At 39.2% G+C, this 22,830-nt stretch overlaps 1 protein-coding gene across 2 annotated transcripts in view; it reads left to right on the forward strand.

The window, feature by feature from the left end:
* Positions 1 to 18,480, forward strand: part of MAML3 (mastermind like transcriptional coactivator 3) — a 352,805-nt gene extending 334,325 nt beyond the window's left edge. For both annotated transcript variants that reach the window (XM_087724365.1, XM_087724366.1), the window contains exons 3-5: positions 8,146 to 8,385; positions 10,666 to 10,756; positions 15,445 to 18,480. In XM_087724365.1, the coding sequence (XP_087580491.1) occupies positions 8,146 to 8,385; positions 10,666 to 10,756; positions 15,445 to 16,436 (1,323 nt within the window). In that variant the 3' untranslated portion in view covers positions 16,437 to 18,480. The remainder of the gene's footprint in view (positions 1 to 8,145; positions 8,386 to 10,665; positions 10,757 to 15,444) is intronic.
* The last annotated feature ends 4,350 nt before the right edge of the window (positions 18,481 to 22,830 follow it).

The raw sequence follows: 22,830 nt of genomic DNA on the forward strand, positions 1-22,830 counted from the left end.
CTCTCTGTCTCAGTACTTTCATTGAAGATATTAAAACGTTAAAGCAACAAAATGGACCCCCCCCCGCCCTTTTACCTCATTTTATGAGAAAAAATGACCCAGTACCATAGAGCTCCAGGAAATACTTGGCTAGAGAAGTCGTGAGTGTTCCTTCCTGGATTTTCCGGAGCGGAGGGGCACGGAGGTTGGGGGTCGGCTCGTGTGGAAAAAATGATGGCAAAATTTCTTTGAAAAATATTTCCCTGACTAATTTCATCATTTTAATTTGCTCAGTTCTTTGTATTAACATCTACATCATTCTGGATTGACTTGGAGTGCTCACTTGTGCCTCCTGGTAAGTGAGCTGGGTTTTTTTTCTTTTATTTTTTTAATGTATTTTAAAATAATATTTTATTTATTGTGCATAGGATTTTTTAAAATAGTTTTATTCTGTGTGGATTCTTTTTTTAAATTATCTTAGACTATTTAAAAAAAGATTCTATCCAAAATAAATTGAAGTGAAACCATTTTTAAAAATTCTATGCACAATACTTTGAAATGTTTTACTTCAATTTATTCTGTGTGGATTCTTTTTTAAATTGTCTTAGACTATTTAAAAAAAGATTCTATCCAAAATACAAAATACCAGCTGCAGTTATTCACTTAAGAACTGTGGCAAGAAAGGTGATATAGTGACCAAAGTTACAATGGCATTGAAAAAAGTGGCTGATGACCATTTTTCACACTTAGCAACCATTTTCACACTTAGCGACCATTGCAGCATCCAATAGCAATAGCAATAGCAGTAGACTTATATACCGCTTCATAGGCCTTTCAGGCCTCTCTAAGCGGTTTACAGAGAATCAGCATATTGCCCCCAACAATCTGGGTCCTCATTTTACCCACCTCGTGGGTAGCATCCTCATGGTCACGTGATCAAAATTTTGATGCTTGGCAACAGATTCGTATTTATGATGGTTTCAGTGTCCTGGGGTCATTTTAATTGCCTTTTGTGACCTTTTGACAAAGTCCAATGGGGAAACCAGATTCACTTATGTTACTAACTTATCAGCTGCAGTTATTCACTTAAGAACTGTGGCAAGAAAGGTGGTATAGTGACCAAAGTTACAATGGCATTGAAAAAAGTGGCTGATGACCATTTTTCACACTTAGCGACCATTTTCACACTTAGCGACCATTGCAGCATCCTCATGGTCACACGATCAAAATTTTGATGTTTGGCAACAGTTACAATTTATATTTGTAAATTGTAGTTATGTTGAAATAAAAAAATATTACAATATTACAAAAATATTACAACTATTTTTGCATTATATGAAAATTTTTGTTGCTCCGTACAAAATTTTTAATCAAGTCCACCCCCCCACCCCCCGGTCAAAGGTGTCCCTCTTTACCAATCTGAAAATCTGGTCACCTTATGCATAGGACACTGTCTTGTACTGAAGAGGACTCTTGATTCATTTAGTCCAGGAATGTTAACGACTAGTAGCTGCTTTCCAATATTTTTTATGCAGGAATTTCTCAGTCCAATGGAGGATTAGATAGGCACAGGAATTATCTAATAAATTCAGTAAAGAATTTTCAATACATATCTAGTTTTAATGTTTATACTGTATGCAAGCTAACAGAAAAATGAGATTTGAATCAGGACGTGTCTGATTCAAGCTTTTATCTCTTGTGGGGGTTGTCGGGTTTTTTTTTGTTTTTTGTTTTTGCTGTGAATATTGTTTATATTCACAAGGGAAAGAAGTTTTGAGTTTTCCTTTTTGCCACTTTTAATTGAAGGACATATTTGCATGATTGTTTTCCCCTGTAGGTAGTCCCTTGCTCTATTAATACCTCTTTACTCCTGGCAAGCAAGCAAAGGCCTGGAATAAAAGGAAATTGGATTTCAAACTGGTTTCTAGCTTGGACTAATAGTTGGTGCTAACCTTTAAGAGGCACAGATATCCCAGTGACCCCCTTTTTTGTTGTTACTGCTAACTACATGATTATTTTCCTAAAAGCTAGGGTTTTGGGAAGGGGAACAACTTTATTGCATCCTTACTTTCTTGAAAACAATACACCTATATTGTCTTTATGCAGCATTTTATGTAGCTTGACATTTATTATAGGGATAAGGCTTGCTTTCCCCTCCATCCACATTTTAAAAAAAGGAGACTTTAGGTTAAATCTAGCAGAATGTGATTTACTTATATTTTTAAATTTGTGATTAATAGTTTCAAATTGCTTTTTATGTTTATTGTTACTTGCCTTCTGTTTTATTTGTAATGTGTTTGCTTTCTTATTTCTATGCTCACCTAGAGTTTTAAACAATACAACTGAACTGAAAGAAAGTAAGGTAATAGTCAATGTGTGAGATTCTGTGTATATGTTTTCTAATTGATTGCCCATCCATTGCATAGAACAAATATCATTATCTTGTGACTGGAATATCATGCTAGAATTACTATCTAAATCTAAAACTGAGCTGAAGCATGCTTTATCTCAGCGACCTCCAACCTTTGGGCCACCAGGGACCAGTTCCAGAGAGAGGTTTTTCCGCGGACGGGAGGGGGTATGGTTTTGCATGCTGCCTTCATCCCACAGATGTGGCTTTGCTTGTTTGCATGGCCCTGTTTCTGGCATGCCATGGCCCGGTGTCAGTCCACGGAATGGGGATTGGGGACTCCTGCTTTATTTGATAGCACAGAAAAACCATACGTCTTCTGTTTAAGTTTCTTCTCGGCTGTATTCCCATGTTCTCTTTCACTTTCCTATCTTGTCCTAGCGTATGAACGACTCTCTCTCAAGGGTTGAGATGTGCAAGGACTAAGATGTATTCCAGAGTGCAGAGTTCATCAGACTTAATATTGGGAAGGATTAAATTCTTTCACCCCTAGTATGAAAAAAAAGTGCTATGTTGGAAATGCTACCGCTAAATTAATTTTCAAGAAAAGGCAGAACAACCTGTCATGAGACACCTCCATCCCTGACACCTGAGCTAACTTCAAAGGGAGACTCAGTGTCTTTCCTCTAATGTTTAAATGGTCTCATTTTATAACCTTCTGTAAAGATGCCAGTGTCAATGATGCAAACTCTGTTTTTGACAGCAAAGTGCTTACAAAGCAGCTTTTTTCAAGACCTTTACTTTGATCTGTGGTGGGCTTTCTGTCTTAATATTATTTGCATATTCTGACAATTCAAGTGTTTCCATCAGTTGTATCTTTCTAGGAATCCATGTTATTATTATTATTTCTTGGCAGCCTCTGAAATTATCTTATCTACAAACTGCAAACATTAAATATGCAGTTTATTTTTGTGGCATTTTCCTACATTTCTTCATCCAATGATAAAAAGCATACTTTCCTATCCTTTTCTTCAAGGTGTTGCCACTGATTATTTTATTACTCAGGTGGAGTTATAGTCCTAGGGCAGAAATGATATTAAGTAGTGATGCCATTTTGAAAAAGCTGAATCTCCCATGAAAATAATAAAATAAATACTGCAAAGTCACAGAATGAAATAGCAACAATTCTTTCAAGCAAATAGTACAACCAAAATTTATTTTGCTAAAAAGTTAGCAGAAGTAAAAGAAAACAAAGACACTTTATTGTAAACTAGCAATTTAAAGGCAAAGGATCATTTTTGAACAGGTTTTGTCTCTGATCACCACTCATTTCAGAAGACAGATTCACCATGAGAAAATTCTCAGATAGATATTTCAATAGATGGACACATTTTGCAAATAAAATTAACAGGTGCTTTGACTGTTACCTCATACCTTGTAATTGTAATGCCATGACCTGAAACAGGTCAACGTACCATACTTGACGAGTAATAAAAACAAGTATACAATATCTCCTATTTTGTGTTATTTTATATTTATGTTACTTAGATAGATGAGCTATCTAACCCATCTAGTTTTAAGGCTTGAATACAGCCTGTCTACTATCTCCACCATTAATTTTGATATGAGGTGTCTTCTGTTTTAAAGTTTCAAAGGAAGCATGTGCTGTCCATGTACTCGTTTCTGTAGAAAAGTATGTGATAACGTTGTGCATAGAGGGATTGTTTTTTTTACCATTAATCAATGCTGAATTAAATTTGATTTAGTTCACGGTGCACCTCACAAATCCTGCACAAAAAACATTTTTCTAAGTATCATTTGTGACTGCATTTGTACAGTTCAGTCTGTACTGTTCTGAAGAAGAATAAATGTTGCCTCTAAAGTGTGTTAGAATAAAAATTATGGTGTGAACGTGGAAATGTGTTGTTATGGCTGCTGCTTTTGGGAGACCAGACTGATCTATTCTAATGACCTCCTTCTCCACCTCTCTGTCATTCAGCCAGGCATAAAAGGTAGCTGCAAAAGCATGAGAATCATTTTCTACCAGGTTGTTGGATGATGATTGACAGTTCTTTTTGCAGTTACATGCATCCAGAACATGAGCATTTGTTCAGGTACAGCTTGGGCATTTACCGAGTGAACCTCTGACTAAAAAGAGATCTAATCTCAAACTTCTAAAACCTAGCACTACATATTGAATCACAGAGACAATAGAGAGATACATCAAAAGGGTCTCTAATGACTCCTGATTTAAAAGTTATAGGATAGGGATGCTGTTCCTGAACTATCACAGACACATACAGACTACTGAATGAAGAAGAATGATATTTTTTTAAAGGCAGAAAATGATGGATTGTGTTGCTACATATCTTTTTTTCCCCCTGATACACCCACTACCACCACCACCCTAAGCTTGCCTTGCAGGAACTCTGGACCTCTTTCCAAGGGTTTTTCTTGCAATGGGGGGCAAGTTAATGTCTGACAGCCATCTCTGACCTTAGCATTGAAAATCCCATTTCCTCACCTATAAATCATCACTGGGGGGGGGGGGAAGGTGGGGCAGGTAGCTCTGGGGAATAAAACTGGGGAAAAGGGAAGATGTGCGTGGATAGAAAGGTTAAATAATTCAACTGTTTATTCTTCTCATCATTCTGGAGCACAGATTTGCATACCTGAGACTATGAATGCTTTTGCCTTTGTAAGAAACCTCTTCCATTAGCCTTTGTAGCCTTTCCTTACCTTCACCTCTTTCCTCCAGAAAAATATCATTTATTGTGTTTTTCTGCTCTTCCTTCCCAGTCCCACCACAGTCACAAATTATGCATTGTTCAGGGTTAGAAATGTGACAGCCTGGTACATCTTTGCTTCCTGAGCTCATTAATAAAGAGCAACATGCTTTCTGGAAGAAGTGTCAGGAGTCTCCTTAGCAAGCACTGTGTTGAATTGGGAAGCTGAGCCAGGGTAATGTTGCTTCAGTGGCGTGCTTGCAGCTCTCAGCAGTGGCAGAAGAGTTGATTCTTTGTTTGGGAGGAAAAAGGGGGAGAGATGTGGAAGCATTCAGAGCTGGCCCTTCCGTCACCAAAACATTCCGTGAGTTTATGCTATGAGCACTTCTGCTATAATCATGTGGTAATGAATGGCCAGAGTGCTGCTCAGGAAGGAGCTGATGCATTGTACAATTTCCCCCAGCTGCCACCAGAAGAACACCCTCACACAAACATTCCCAAATATGTTGTTCTGAACAACCTTTCTCTGCCTATGCCTAACATAAGGTTTTATTAATTCACAATACCCTGAGTTCCGCCCTCCATCTGTCATCTCACCTGCCACCAGACTGCTATCCCTTCCATGCAGTTAGCAAAACAGAAATAATAAGAAATCATTTCAGTGGTTCAGTGTCAGATTGGAGGGAGAGGGTGGAAATTATTCCCAAAGCTGCTGGCAAGCACGTTTTTTGTGTAAAGAGGCCTCAAACCACCGGAGAATTCCTGGATTGTCTCAGGCTGCTGTGTGTGATGTCCATCATGCTGTATGAACACCATCTGTTCGGTATTATACTCTCAGTTGCCAGGCTACCTGCTCTGTGCTGTAACACTTGACTGGCTGGCTGAATGTTAGCAGCATTATCCCAGAAGTACTAAGGGCGAGGAGAAGGGGGAGGGAACAGTAGTCATGATTAAGCCATCTGCAAGCACAGGGGAGGGTGGAAACGGGAAAAAAAGGCAGAGCGCCCAGGGCAGCAATCAGTCACCAATAGGCTGACACAAGCCATCAAGAATTGGGCGCATGATGCCACCTGCTGGTGCATTGGAGAAACATTAGCCAAGTAGATGTTCTCATGCTTCTCTTAATCCAGAGCTACCTGCAGTTTTGATAGATGGGTGGATTTAGAAGGAAAAGTCAAATACACTGGCATCCTTTGTAGTGCATAACCATTTTTAGGTGCTTAAGAAGCTTTTAAAAATACTTAGAGCTTTATGAGCTGCAATAGATGCCTCTCAAGCTCCACTTGAACCTTACAGGGCAAAAGAGAAAATGCCATGTTGAATATGTTTTTAAAAGGCACATCTCTTCCTCTTATTTTCTCTTGCTAATTAAGCTCTAACTTCCTGTTATGCATCTTTGCTGTGTGATCATTGCTATTGGTCAAAGTGCTGATGAACTGGTTTGCTATAAAGATTTATTTCAGTCCCCTCTTAGGAGTTTTCTGGCCAAAGTCTGCAGGTATACATGATATGTTGGTTTGAGATAAACGACAAGCACTCACAAGGATATTTTTCATAAGGATTACTTTCTTGAATCCTGCATTCAGTCATAACAAGCTTACGCTATTTAAATCTCATTGGAAGTTTAAAAACAGTCTTTTTAAAATCTCATTGGAAGTTTATAAACTAACTTTTAGTTAGTTTCTTCTAATCATCATGAAACACTGTGGAATTTTTTTTGAAAGATAACTTACCTAGTAGGATAAGATTTTGCAGCTATACCTTTAATTGGAAAAGTATCATAATAATAGCCATTCCCTCAGCGACTTGCTGTGCTGAAGCCCTTTTCATCAACCTTATCTTACCTAGAGATGATTATGATGAGACTACGGAGACTGATTATATAGATAGGAAGAAAAACCATCTGATACTGTTTTGCCACAGCATCCGCTCACTCATTCACAATGATTTCACCAATTAATATTAAATTTACTGGACTGACATCCAGAACTTACAAAAGAAAACTGAGCTTTGCTTGCAAGTGATTATCACTGTTTTTAATCCAACCTCTGTGCCATTCCTCATATATATCCTGCCTGTATTTTATTTTGATTTATTTAAGAGAGAGGGAGAATACTGGAGAAAGTCATGATTAACCTATTTACATTTAATAAATCCAAGGCAGGAAAAACAAATCAAAATTTAGGTAGATATCCAAATTCCTGTATCTGAATCTGAAAGCTGTTGATATATAATTTCAGATTTACCTCTTAATCCCTTTGTCCTGCCTTTTTTTAAATTCTGGCCATGTTTCTAGTTTTTTTGGACTTTACTCTGCCTGTGCTGAACACTTTATCTGTTATTGTGCTCATCATCACTAACAACTTGTGAAGACTGATTTTATGAGATTATGTATAAGAAATTTTCTTTCCCGTTGATTGACACTTATTGATGTAATTAAAAAAGAGGGAAATTGAGAATATAATGTACTTTGCCTTGTAATGTTCTGCCAATACAGAAAGTGGTTGAAAAATTCACCAAATTTGACACACATTCTGTATTTTGCAAAACTGTTATCAAAGTGTTCACAAATTTTTAAAATCCAAAACATTGCAGCAACCGGTTTTGCTAAAGTTGTTTTTCCATAGCATGCAACTTTTTTAATTACAGAGGTTTTACCAGTTCCTAACACTTCCAAGTTTAATTCAAAACATTGCACTAAACCTTATACTGCCTGGTCTCTTATCTAGTCTAATCTTTTTGAAAGACCCTATTTCATGAGTTTATACCATCAGAGATTTGTGGCAGAAAACATTTTCTATAATGATGTCCAGATTTTATAATTCCTGGGGGACTCTCTCAGGTCTTTTTTGATATCAAACATGGAACTTAATGCAATGGGATACTGACTGGGATTTAGGTAAATAGTTATTCCAAGTTAGAGGGAGAGCACTAAGTTGTTGACTGACTCTGGCATTGCTCCTTCCGTTTTCTGTTCCCTTCCTTTTTATTCTAATTTTTGCAAAGGAGAATGTTTAATATATTGTTTTTTTAATGTATTGTATGCCTGCATGTTATCTAACTTATACTTTTATATATTTCATTGTTTAGGACCAGCACACTGTGGCATTGTCTCGATCCACAGGTCCCATGCAGCCCGCTGTACCTTCAGGACCCAGTAATGTGGGCACAAATCCTGGCAATGCCAATTTCTTGAGCAACCAACCTCAAGCAGCCATTATGAAGCAGATGCTGATTGAGCAAAGGGCCCAACTCCATATGATGGAGCAGCAGAAGCAACAGTTTCTTCTAAGGGAGCAACGGCAGCAGCAGCAGATCTTGGCAGAACAAGTAATGTATATCATTTTGCTACATATCTTAAATATTAGTCTAAAGAAAAGAATTAGGGGTGTAGCAGTATTCCAATATTTGAGGGGCTGCCACAAGGAAGAGGAGGTCAAATTATTCTCCAAAGCACCAGAGGACAGGACAAGAAATCATGGTTGGAAACTAACCAAGGAGAGAAGCAACCTGGAATTGAGGAGAAACTTCCTAACAGTGGGCACTCCATCATTGGAGGTTTTCAAGAAGAGACTGGACAGTCATTTGTTTGAGATGGTTTAGGTTCTCCTGCTTGAGTAGGGGGCTGGACTAGAAGACCTCCAAGGTCCCTTCCAGCTCTGCTCTTTCTATTCTATTCTAATTCTATTCCTTTCCAACACTGACAACATTGGGGTTCTACAGTACTTTGAATTCTATCTCAAAAGTTCCTTTGACACAGGCAGAATTAAAGTACAGGTATTCCTCAACTTACAACAGTTAGTTCAGTGACCATTCAAAGTTACAACAGCACTGAAAAAGTGACTTAAGACCGTTTTTCACATACCGTTGCAGCATTCCCATGGTCATGTGATCAAAATTCGGACACTTGGCAACTGGCTCATATTTATGATGGTTACAGTATCCTGGGGTCATGTGATCATCTTTGACAAGCAAAGTCAATGAGGAAGACAGATTCACTTAACAACCGTGTTACTAATATAAAAACTGCAGTGATTCACTTAACAGCTGTAGCAAGAAAGTTCGTAAAATGGGGCAAAATTCACTTAACAAATATTTCACTTAGCAACATAAGTGTTGGGCTCAATTGTCGTAAGTTAAGAATTGCCTGTAGTTCTATGTTTTCCTAGGATCACATGGCTGCTGTTTGCAATTGCTTCTTTTTATATTCAGATCTAAATACAGATTCATACTTCTTTGAAGCGCTTTTGAGAAATCAGATCAGAAACATAACATTCTTAAAATGGCAGTGCCTTGATTCCAATAGTTGTGACTATAATGTCCTGTATTTTTCAGAGTATAAGACACCCGCCCCAAATAAAAGTGGGTGGAAATGTCTGTGCCCAGTGCATTTGAAAACAGCTCTAAAACTTCTGCCACAGCCCTAGTGAGTAAAACAGCTGAGGTACGGCAGTCTGCTGTACCGTGCCTATCAACTGGGTTTCAAACAAAGGAAATATAGGACAGACTAGCACAGGGGCGAGTGGGCGGGGCTACCGGTTCACCCAAACTGGTCTGTACCGGCTGAATCTCACCCCTGTCCACAAGTCATAATGCAGCCATAGTTTGCCACCTCTGGTTTAAAGTAATAGAGTCCAAAGAAGAAGGATGGAAAACTTTAAATCAATATTTTCATATAAGAAAAAACACTTTCAGTGCCAGTTTGTTTAATGTATCTACATTCAATTGCATTAATATATTCAAATTCCCTGGAGGTTGGGGGCATTGCAAGACGTTGCTTGATATATTGTACACCAACAGGAACCACTTGCTCTAAAAGAAAAATTACGATCATTAATAAGCAAATATTCAGTACAGCAATTGAATATAGATACGTTTTGAAATCTGTCAAAGTACTTTTCATGCAGCTTATAAAGTGTGCCTCTAAATGTAGTTATGAGTTGTTTTGCCAAATGTCAGGGCAGTGATCCCTTGTCCTGGCAATTGATTCTTTTTGATCCGGAGACAATAAACACACCAGTAAACAAAGGAATTTTAAGCTTAATTATTAGTTAAAATAAACAGATTGAAAAGAATGTGTCAGGCACAAAAGGTCAGGACCAAATATGAAATTGTAGCACATAAAATTTAATCAAGACTGTGCACAAAAATCTAGTAAACTAACTGTCAGCACTTAATTGGCACTAGCTAGGGATTTAAAGGAGGTGTGGATTTGGATCATTTGTAGCAACGTAAGGATTCTAAGCTGATGACATGTTTAACTCTGCCCCCCAACTGTGCCTGCTCTTCTCCTACTACAGCATAACATAAAAAGGATACATACAAGCAAGATAACAGCTGGTTATAAGCTGCCAGGAGCTGCTTAATAATGATAGCAGAGATACTCCCATGGGTGGCTGGTTTGCAGCCAGCATACAAAATAGAATATTGGAATAGAATTAAACTCTTTGATCTATGCAAGGCCATCTACTGCTCACTCACTCCACATAAGCACTTATCTTTGGAGAGTCCTTTCTAGTAAAGGAACAGTATCAGTGCTCTGCTATTGGCTGTCGTAGCAACCCAATGGGCAACTTTCCCTTCTTAACCCCTTTTCTTTTGCTTTTCTAGCATTTACAGCAACAGTCACATTTGCCTCGGCAGCACTTTCAGCAACAGCAGCGAAATCCTTATCCAGTCCAACCAGTCACTCAGTTTCCAGGTGAGAGCTAAATACTTTTTGGGTTCAGAAGCTGCTTATCCCTCTTTGATGTTTACATGCTTATCTATCTCTGTAACGATTATCTATGTAAAAAAGGCACTACTTTGTTATTTTAGAAAAGCATCTTCAGGAGGAACAATCTTATCTAACACAAGTAGGCAGTAGCTACTAAGACTTTGCAGCAACCTGGATATAATGGAGAAGAAAGTGATACGCACACAGGAGTGGGCTCATACCACATCTATTTGTGATTTCTTTACTCCTTTCTAGGCTCACATGGCTATTATTATCCAGGAAAAGATATCTTTGACTTAAGGAGTTGCTGACAAGTATAACAAGCATATCTGGATGTGCTCTGATCCCCATTGCCCTTTGAATCCAGGTCACCATACAAACCTAGATGCTGCTTCTTTCCTTCTTTTCTCTTCACTGTCAACAAGCACAAAAAATACTTTTAAAAAATTTGAATTACAAGATTGGTTACAAAAATCATTTGCTGAAAAAATACAAACAATTCTGATTAGTGGAGTGATCCTCTTAGATATTCTGCATAGTGCATTAGAAATTTAACCATCTTGTAGTGCCAGATGGCAGGAAGAGACAGAAACAAGCAAGCATATTCACAACATGTAGTCTGTCCTACTTCAATCTGCAAGCCATTAATGAGAGTGGAGACAGTCAGTTGATGTAGCAGTTAAGGCATTGTGCTAGAAATTGGATGCCTGGGTTCTAGTCTTGCCTTAGGCAATGAATCCAACTGGAATACCTTGGGCCAGTCACACTCTGTCTGCCCCAGGAAGAAGGCAATGGCAAACTACTTTGGAAAAATCTTGCCAAAATACTGTAAGGGCTAGTCCAGACATTTTCCAAGTCATGGCAGATTTCAAATGTAAATCGATCCCTTCCCATTCCAAGCAGAAAATAGAGATGCAGTTGAGAGAATTTCTGGATTTATGGTGGTGTAATTGTTTGTTTACAGTATTATAAACTCCCCCAATCTCAAAGATTGGACGATGTACATCAAGATAAGGAATAAAATGTGATGTCAAACAGAAAGTATAGAACAAAACTGAATAAAAATAATTAAAGTAACAAGATGGCTAAACAGACTAAGATAGATATCCACAGATCAGATCAGCTGAGGCTAAAGATTCCTTGGAATAATGATTTCAATTGTTTAGGAAATGCTAGGAATATATGGGAGAATATACAGTATTTCTGGTTGAAGGGTATCCCGGACATTGGGGGAACTTTGGATGTTGGATAAAGCCTGATTAAAAAAGATTTCCAAGGGAAATTTAATAACAGAAAAGTTCTTCTCCCTCCACACCTTTCAAAATATTTAAATATAGTAAATGTGCTTCAATCAGAGTATTGACTAAGGATGGCTGGTTCTGAAGCTGTAAATACCCTGAAAGACGACTAATGTTTAAGAGCTTTGTAAGTCAGTTGTACAAACTCCAGCCTCACCCTATATAACCCTGATTAGCAAAACACTGTCAGGAGAATGTCAGTGCAGTCAGAAAAATGGGGGAAATGTTGACAATGCCTAATATCTTTACACAAATGCTGCAGTTTACTTACTTGCATTAGATGCCCAGACTCTAGTACAAAATGGCAATAGCCACCTGATGATGTCATTTTGGAAATGACAGTTGTGGAAACTACAAGTCCTATATGCAAAGCTTTTTCTCTTGTCCAGCTTCCTGCTTTGGAAGGAAACCTGTATGAAAACAACATTTAGGAGTTTAGAAATGGTATTAAAACAGTTGATTTTATGTACATTTAATATAATACTATTTTTTCCTTAATCACTGCCCTCTTACAGCTCAAAGCAAGTGTTTTTATTGCATGCAATATTTTTACAACCTCTAGCTTATTTACAAGATAAAAATGTTGTAACCCTCTGTTAATTACAAAATAAACATTTAATCTAATGGCATTTTCCAGAATACATAATTTGTTGTAGTCTTCTAGCCCTGTTTTATATAAGGGTTAGGGTTAGGCCAACTTGACATCACTCATGCCCATGGCCACTCAGACACATTCCCTCAACCGAGCCATGCCCACAGGAAAAGGTAGGAAAGTTTTTAGGATTTTTCCCTAGCTACCCCCACCCTCCCTTCACTAGTCACCCCCATTTCCCCGTTTCCTCCCACACCACTACCTCTTCGGTTGCTTACTTTCCACGGCAGCTGGTCCAGTCTGGAAGGCAAGCTGACTGGAGTTTTCGGTGGATTCCAGCCATCCACCACTACTGGGAAGCGGCTGGCTGGCAAAGAAGCCTCCCAGCCACCGCCTCTTTGCATACCGGCTCTCAAAGAGTCAGTGGCTGGCCACAGGCCACTGAAAAATCCTCTGGTTGGCAAAAAAGCAGCTGGCGTCGCCACCATCTTCTTCGCACATGTGCATCCCATTGCCTTGCAAGTCAGTTTTTTTCACCAACCAGAGAATTTTTCAGCGGCCTGCAGCCAGCCACCGGCTTTTTTGAGAGCCGGTGTGCAAAGAGGCGGCGCAAGCGAGAGGCAACCAGATGGCAGGGTGAGCAACCGGCGACGGGGGTACAGGTTCAGGGGCGTAGTCAGCTGGCCATCGCTACCGGTTTGCCGAACCGGGCAAAATTTCTGCCATTGGTTCGGGAGAACCGATGCAAACCAGCTAAATACCACCTTGACATAGATGTGGTTGGTTTCTTTTTAAATCAGATCTTGCCCAGTCTCTCTCTCTCTCCCCAGCCAACCTCACAGAGTTGTTGTGAAGGAAAAAGGAAAGAGGGAGTACTATATATATGCTGTCTTTTTAAACAAAAGACAGGGTATTAATTAAGACAGAGGTCTCCAACCTTGGCAATTTTAAGCCTGGCAGACTTCAACTCCCAGAATTCCCCAACCAGCTTTGCTTTGCTGGCTGGGGAATTCTGGGAGTTGAAGTCTGCCAGAATTAAAGTTGCCAAGGTTGGAGACCCCTAAACTAAGAAATATATGTTATACATATATGTGCTGCATAGTCTTTTTACTGTAGCGAAAATATAGCAAGGAAATTTCACTTTCTTATATTATATTCAGAAACAGACTGAACTCTTGGCACAGTCAAAATTCATATAACTATTTTTAAATAAGAGAGTATAAACGTAAGGGCATATTTGTTTTCCAGAAAGCAGTTGTGCCTCCCAGACAGCTCTGCCTCTGCATCCCTTTTCATCGGGAAGAGGCTAGAATTTAATAAGGAAAGGTTTTTCTGATCCCTCAACATTGGTTCAAGGTGGAGTAAAATGTGCTTACAGTATTGATTTGTCAATACACCATCTCTGTGTAAAATATAGGGTGGGGTGAAGCATTTTTTCTCTTTTCTGCAGACATAACTAGAAACAACGCTGTAGAAGATCCATTCACATATGACTCCTAAACAATAACAAATTGATTAACCTCTCAGCAATTGGCACGGTTTTCATTTTAAAAGATAATGGGAATAGTTAAAAGAGTTTTTTGGGTAGTTAGTTAATGGTCAAAATCATTGTTTACTTGTTCAATTCTTCGTTTTTAAATAGATCTCTAATGAATGCTTGCGTAATGGTAGTCCCGTGTAATCATGACCTTCAGCATCTGTCAGGCTGCTAAATAATGTAAAATCTGAACCAGGCGCTTAACCTCTGCTTCTTTGAAAACAGAGAAAACATTTATCCTCAAAACTTTAAACAAGATTGTAATATGATGATATAGAACAACAGCTGCGCTGCACTTCAGATGTGAAGGTCAAATGGTGCTTCTGAGTATGCCAGGGTACAAGTATAGAATAACCTGCCATGGGTACATACTGTATCTGTGCACTAAAGCCTTTTTTGCCTTCTATCCCACAGCCCTAAATGTTTAGTTACTGTAAAATCACCACATATTATTCTGTTCTCCGTCTGTAGCAACTCTATCTATCTATCTATCTATCTATCTATCTATCTATCTATCTATCTATCTATCCTGTTTCCCCGGAAATAAGACCTCTTCGGATAATAAGCCCAATTGAGGTTTTGAGCGCATGCACTAAAATAAGCTATCGCCCCCCGAAAGTAAGCCCTCCCCGAAAATATTGTAACACAGCAGCAGCCATGCAGTAACCACGTTCGCCACCTTCTGAATCTCAAAAATAAGAAGACTGAAAATAAGGCCAAGTGCTTATTTCGGGGGTCAAAAGAAAATAAGAAAATAAGATTTTTTTCATATATGTGTATATGTATGTGTGTGTGTGTGTGTGTGTGTGTGTGTGTGTGTATGTATGTATGTATGTATGTATGTATGAATGAATGAATGAAAAAAATCCACCTCTGTAACTTGATTGTGTTTCTACTAGATAAAGAAATTATCTGCTATGTAAAAGTCATATTACTACCTTCTAACATGGCTGTAAAAGTGACTTTCTTGGTAGCATTTTCTAGAGACATGTAACCTTGTTTGTAAGCTAAGTGAAATGCTCTTCTAACATGATGTTCTGGTCAGTCAGAATTTTGCAAGTCAGAACTTACAACACAGCTTAGAAGGTATTCATATATGTAAAAGGTCTGAATATTAATATAAAAATGTCTTGCATATATTTTGCAAAAATATTTTGCCAACTTCTTCCAGCTGCCTGAATTATTTCTGCAAATTTTTTCAGTAGACTGAAGTTCACTCTAACTTTTTTTCCTTCTGCTTCTTTAGGTTCTCCACAAGATATAGGTGCAGTAAGAAATCAGACTGTCCTTCAGAGCATGAGGACTTCCCAAATGATACCTCAGAATGCTAGCATGATGTCTTTGGGGGCCTCTCAGAACACTGCAGCAATCTCTGCAACAGGTAGTCAGCCTGAGATGGGAATGACTCCTTACAGCAGCTCAATGACTGGCCAGCCAGGAATGTACAACATGAACTCTGGAATGAGCCAAATGTTGCAGCACCCAAACCAAAATAATATAAATATAACACACAATCCAAGTCAGGGGCCAAGGCAGCCCAGTTCAACGCAAGGAGTTGGCATAGTCAGCAGCTTTGGTCCAAATGTTTTAGTAAACTCTACTGTAGCTCAACAACATCAGCAAATGAAAGGACCTGTGGGACAAGTTATGACCAGAACACAAGCCCCCAGACTTCAAAATATGATGGGGTCAGTCGCACAAGGAACAGCAAACTGGCAGGCAAGAGGACTGCAAGGTATTCCTGGAAGGACTAGCAATGAAATTGGATCTTTCAATAATGGATCTGCTTACTCAATGCAATCAAGTCAGCAAAGGCTGCCTAAGCAACATTTTCCTCAAAGTATTGGTCAATCTATTATGGACACAAATGGAGCAGTTCGGTCACTGAACTCAGGTGTAGGGAGACAGATGTTGCAACAACTCCCTGGACAACAAGGAACCAATAACCAATCCAGATCAATGGTTATGGCTACAATAAGTCAGGCAGTTTCTTCTCTAACTGGTTTTAATCAGTCTTCTGCACAACAAATACCAGGAAGTAGCTTCAGTCAGAGCAGCCAAGGTCAGATCTACGAGAGGAATCCCACTCAAGACATATCTTATAGCTATAGCAGTGAAGGAACTGGAGGCTCCTTTCCAAATATAACTGAAAGCACCGATCTTGTAGATTCCATCATTAAAAGTGGTCCAGGAGATGAATGGATACAAGAACTTGATGAACTGTTTGGAAATCCATAGCACATGGAGACGTTCAGTTCCAATATTTATGGGGTCAAAAAAGGAAAGCAGGATGATGTCCATCCTTGTTTCTTTGTTTTGTTTTTAAAGCTGTGCAAAGCTAGCTGATCTGTGAAGGCATAGATGGAATTTGAAGCAATGACAAAAAGTCCTTGCCAACTTCCCACAGCAGTCTCCTATCTGCTGCAGGTCAGAATGAGAGAGAGAAAGAGAGATTGAGAGAGAAAGAGAGAAAGAGAGAGAGAAGCTCAAAAAGTGCTGCTTTCTGCCTATGGGTCACAGAAAGTGGCAGGCAGTTTCCATGTGCCAAAGCACTGGCTGTCCTCTAACAATGCACTTTCTATGCAGTTCTCTAAGAGCTGTTGTAGTTTTCAGGATACAGAACAGGCAGCTTCTGAGATAAAGCAGGAGAGTCAAAGCTAGGCGACTGCACAAGTGACAAACACAAAGACCTTAACTCTGAATTTAATAAATACCAAGCTTTTCCATGCAATGTGTGTAATCTGATAGAGAACTACATAAAGGTTGTTTGAATGTGGTAATGACAATGATACCAGCACTGAACAAGTTCAGTCAGTGCCCTATCAATGCTTCTTAAGGTGCATGATGTATTCTAGTGAAAGAGTTCATCTTTTCTCTATTGTCCATTTCCTGCATAATCAAGTGATTCCTGACTTTAACTATGAGGAAAAACACAGCGTAGGACAAGCAAGATTGTATAATAATTGTATTACTCACTGGCTGCCTCCAAAGATAGTGATGCAATACAAAAGCAATTGAAAAAAGGGAGATAGGTCTAAGGAAATGAAAACATTGATATTGAGTGTGTTCCAGAGGTGGTATTCAGCCAGTTCTCTCCAGTTCAGGTGAACCGGTAATGGTGGCTGTGGGAGTCTCCACCCACCCACCCCGACATAATGCGTGAGCAGTGCACATGCACAGAAGGCACACATGTGCAGACATGGTGCATGTGAGTGAAGCAAGCGTGTGCGTGCTCATATTTACGAACCAATAGGGAAGGTGACTGAATCCCACCTTTGGTGTGTTCTTTTTATGAACATACAGGATCAAGTGAAGTTGGGCTATACAAACTTTTGGCTTGATCTTCCAAAGATGTCAGGAGAATCAAGGAACAACTGCTCTAAAGATCACACAGAGAGGGGCCAATAACTGTATTGGCTGCCATATACAGTACATTGAACACCCCTATCGAAGCACCCTGGACAGATTGAGAATGAGTTTATGGTCTATGTTCTTCAAACACATGTCCTCCTTTTTACACGTCCTACTTTCTGCAAGCCCTAAGCTCTTTAAAATGACTAAACTGATCAATGAAAAGCAAATTTAAAAAAATAAAAATCCATTGATGTAATTTTTAGTAGCAGTTGTATATAAGCATATGGCATTGCAAATATTTTTTCATAGAGTTGTGCAATTTGAAGTACTAGAATTTAACTGCAAGTCTTTTAGGTCCTTTTAAGAGTTTAGATTGGCATTATTTGTAACATTGGAAATTGAATGTGTGACCACCTATCTGTATGTTGAACATGGGGTTCATGTTAAATACATCCACATCCAGAGCATTCTCAGGATCTGTTTTATATGTTTTTTCTTACATACAGTTTTCCATCTAAGCTCATTGTTTTAGAGATAATATTTTTGGTAGAATAGCAGCAGACAGTGAGGAGACTATTTCTGCAGCCATTCATTCTCTGGTTCATGACATTCTCTGATTGTATCTCTTACACTTTTCCAGGATAAGATTACCATGAATATTGGAAGAAATGTTTTAAAAGCATGTAGAGAAGCACTGAACACCTCATTTATCCATAATTTTCTTCCTCTAGAAACAGCTTTTCCTGAAATATGAAGGAGTGGGCAGGGTTTTAGTTACGTGTTATACTTAAAGTATTTTTAGCCCATCAAACACTTTGGGTTTGGCTATAAGATTTAAATGGCATGGGAGTAAAATTCCTATATACAGTCTGCCGTATATCCTACTGAAATTATTGGCAGATTTTTTTTGCTGACTCTCATGAGAGTTAACTTCAGGGTTGACTCAGCCTTCCATCCTTCCGAGGTGGGTAAAATGAGGACCCAGATTGTTGGGGGCAATATGCTGACTCTCTGTAAACCGCTTAGAGAGGCCTGAAAGGCCTATGAAGCGGTATATAAGTCTACTGCTATTGCTATTGCTATTCTTGTCAGTACTAAAATATACATTGACCAATGCATTTCCACGTTGGTAGATTTGACATTTGGCCTAAAAATTGTGTCCTTATAAAAAATAAATTTTATCATGCACTCTGCACAGTGTGCCAAATTGATCATAGCACATACATAGGAGTGCATGCAAAGATCCAAAGAAGTTTTAATCCACTCATGTATCAAATGTATTTAATACAACTCGACCACATTCAGATGAAAAAGAAAAGAAATTAGTGTTAGTGTGCTACAGCAGTCAGATGAAGCTTAAAAATGTGACCAGTTAAGTATGCAAAAATTAGGAAAGAAGTCAAGTGAATGTTTTATCATCTCCCTCAAAAAAAACCATTATTCTTTACTGGAAATATTGATAAGAGAGGATTTATGGGGCAATCCTATGTATTCAGAAATAGGTTCCATTGTCTTTGAACTAAACCCAGGTAAGGGGCTATAGAATTTCAACATTAAAACATGAGTTTCATCTACACAAATTCCAGTAAGTTCCTTTTTATTAGAATAATAGAGAAATTAACTTTGTGTTTGATAATGCATTCATAAAAAGTTTATTATATTTGTAAATTTTCCTCCAAGTCCTTTAAACTGGGACCAAGTAATAAAAATACTGTTTAATATTGGGGGAGGGCTCTTTTTAACTATGGTGCTGGTGTACATGAAATGGTTTTTTTTAAAAAAAAAACTTGTAAATATGTTTTTACAATCTGCTGATATCACTGGGTCTAGTCTGTAAAATAGAAGCATATAAATAAATATTGTATTATATTGTGCTATATATATAGATGTATATAAATATATATACATGCACACACAACATGCAAACACAGACATATGTATGTAATATGTTTGTTTAAAATAGAATTTTATTTCATTTTCATTTATCTATACTGCAGTGATAACTGCACTTCAGATGTCCTGTTACCAATTTGTACTGTATCCTAGCCAGCAACCTGTTCCATTTTATTCAAACTTTTTCTAATTTACTTTTTTTTCACTTTTCACATCAAATGTTGCTTATTTCATTTTGATAATTGTACGAACTCTTAAAATGTAGAAATGAACTAATAACATATCAATTTTAAGGAAAAAAATAAAAGATTGTTATCTGAATCAGCTCAGTTCTGTAACACAATTCTTTATTCTTGAAGTACAATATGTGGCAGAACCAGTGGTGGGTTCCAGATCCCATCGCAACCGGCACGCTGCGACGGGGCTGGGCATCCACCACATGCATGTGCACTGCGCACCCACTGCCCACGACGCTCCAGCTGCTCGGTGGAACATTGCGCAGGCGCCATACATATGCTGCCTGCACGTGCACAAATGGCCCAGTTGGGTCAAATACAGGTAAGGAATGTGGGCGGGCGAGCCCTCCGAAGCACCATACCGGAACGGTGCCTGCTGCTCCCAGCCGGAACCCACCACTGGGCAGAACTGAGCCAGCCTTCACTACTCCACACAAAAGCTGAAGGCAGAACTGGATATGGATGGAACTCAGATGGGCAGCCACCAAAAAAATCAGGGTTTTGTCTAGAAACCCTGGGGAATTAGAAAATCTGGGGGGAAAAGCAATCACTACAAACTATTTTTTCATATTACCAGGAAAACTGCACAAAAGTGTAGAAATGGTGGAGTCATGCTCAAAATGAGGACGTCGTTAATTATTAAATTTTGTATTATGATAGGACATCTGCTATCAGCTGGATCTGTTAATATAGGTAGCCCTAGACTTAACAACATTTCATTTAGTGATGTTTGAAGTTACAACGGCAGTGAAAAAAGTGACTTATGACCATTTTTCACAGTTGCAGCATCCCCATGGTCATGTGATTAAAATTTAGACGCTTGGCAATTGACTCATATTTATGATGTTTGCAGGGTCCCTGGATCATGTGATCACTGTTTGTGACCTACTGACAAACAAAGTCAGAGGGGAAACCAGCTTCACTTGAAAACTGTGTCACTAACTTAACACCTGCAGTGATTAACGTAACATCTGTGTCAAGAAAGGTTGTTAAATGGGGCAAAACTCACTTAAAAAATGTTTCACCTAACAACAGAAATTTTGGGCTCAATGGTTGTCATAAGTCAAGGAGTACCTGTATTGGAGCAAAGGCTGAGTTCCTTTGATCCAATAAAATATTAAAACTTAATGGGAAATAGCTTTATAAAGAGATACTGGCTGTACCCCACTAATTAGCAATAGCTGTCCAGCATTTCCCCTTCCCTGATTTTATGTGAGCCGCCCTGAGTCCCCTCAGGGAAAAGGGCGGCCTACAAATTTCAATAAAATCAAAATCAAAATAAATCAAATCTTTACCCATGATTGGTTGCATGCAAAGAATGTTGCACATAAAAATTCAAGGTCAAGTTGTATGTTCAAATGAATCCATAAGTGATTCATTCATTCTATGCTTCAATGAGTCTCTAAGTGCCACTCCAGAGTGGGAGCAAGAGTCTAGAGAGATAATTGAATAAATATGATAGGCACTAAGTGGTATCAAAAGCATTACTGGCCAGAGTAGGAGTCGCCTGTCTATTGTTTATGTTGGGCAGGATGGGTCCTTTTACCTTACAGATAGGAGGAGATGTGAAAGTTGGTGGCGTAAGGAGGAAAAGAGCCGGGAAAGGCATTGCATTGGTGTCAGGCATGTGGCAGTTTGATTGGAGACCGGATTGGCTTGATTGTGGTGGCTTATATCACCAAAACCTAGTTGAACATGAGGGTTCTTATTCTGAATGTGCTCAACTGGGTTTCAAGTGCAGCACTACCTGTGGCTCAGGAACAGGATTGGGGGCATGGATTGAAAATCAAGACTCCGAAAGTCTCTCGAATATTGTTCTCCATTGTTGGTTGTTTCAAAATCAACCAAATAATCATCCATGTGATTCCAGCCATCATATGAATGGGCTCCATATGGTGTGTCATGTGGTCATTGGCTCTTTGCTTTCAACTCTTCTGAACTTTTGTACACAATGCACAGCATAACCTTTCTTCAGCTGAGCTCAGCTGTGGGAACCCACTAACTGCTTCAAACCTTTATCAATCGATGATTTTTCTCCATCTGAATTTTCTACTTGACATCATCGTTTCTTAAAATGCTTCTTGCATTTTGGTATTTCTATCACTACCATAAGGTAGTCATTAATAGCAGCTCTTAAGACATATCCAGTTAGAGTCACCTCTCATTTTCCTCCAACAGCGCTCTAGGCATCTCTTTGCCCTTTTAAAACCTGTAGTTTCTCCATGAACTACATGGAGTGTTGGGAACAATGGATCGAGAGACTGTACAGGCATGATCCTGTCCAAAGCCTTTGGTTCCAGGACATAACTAGAGCTTTGGCAGCATCACACACCAAAGCCCCTACGAAATCCCCCATTCTCTCTGGAACCTATTTGAGTCCATCAGTCATTGGGGATGGACCACTTTAATGGGACTGGACTTCCTGTGAAGCGGGGGTGGCATAAGAGAATCTCAGGGACGCCTAACATGAGTTGACCATGACAGGAGGATTAACAAGAGATCCCTGACCCAGATAATATTGCCATTGCTCCAACAAGAAGATCATGTCTGGCAAGTGATCACTGTTCCAAGTCAAACCCAAGATGATCTGGGATAGACCCATAGTGGCCATAAATTCCTTGGCTACTTCAAACCCAGGTATGGCAGGTTGAAGTCTCCCTGGACAATAAGCCTTGGGAACTCCACTGCCAGCCCTAAGATGGCTTCCAGCAGCTCAGGCAGAGAGTTGCCACATAGCAGGGAGGCTGGTGCAGTAGCACCAATTGATCCAGGGAGTGTAGCTTCAGAAATAGGCTCTCACAAGCAGAAACATGGGAAGTAAGATCCCTGAAGGATGGAAGAGGTTTTTGGATTACTGTATATACTCAAGTATAAGCCTAGTTTTTCAGCCCACTTTTTGGGCTGAAAAAAGCCGCCTCGGCTTATACTCGAGTCAGTGAAAAATTTGCCCGAAATGGAGGAGAAAAAGGGGTGGGGCCATGCCGCTGGGTGACACTCGTGAATGGCCCGGTGCCCCTGTGAGTTTCCCCTCCCTCTGTGTCAGTTTGCCGCGCAGCGCGCACCGCACCATCCCCCCTCCTCATGTTCTAATGTAATGCAGGGCTGTCTTACGATTCCCCTTCCTCCCCCTCCTGCCGCTCTGCAATGAT

Source organism: Thamnophis sirtalis, unplaced genomic scaffold, assembly GCF_051295495.1.
Source record: "Thamnophis sirtalis isolate CommonGarterSnake01/CBP01778 unplaced genomic scaffold, rThaSir2_p1.2 scaffold_10, whole genome shotgun sequence".
NCBI classification, from domain to species: domain Eukaryota; kingdom Metazoa; phylum Chordata; class Lepidosauria; order Squamata; family Natricidae; genus Thamnophis; species Thamnophis sirtalis.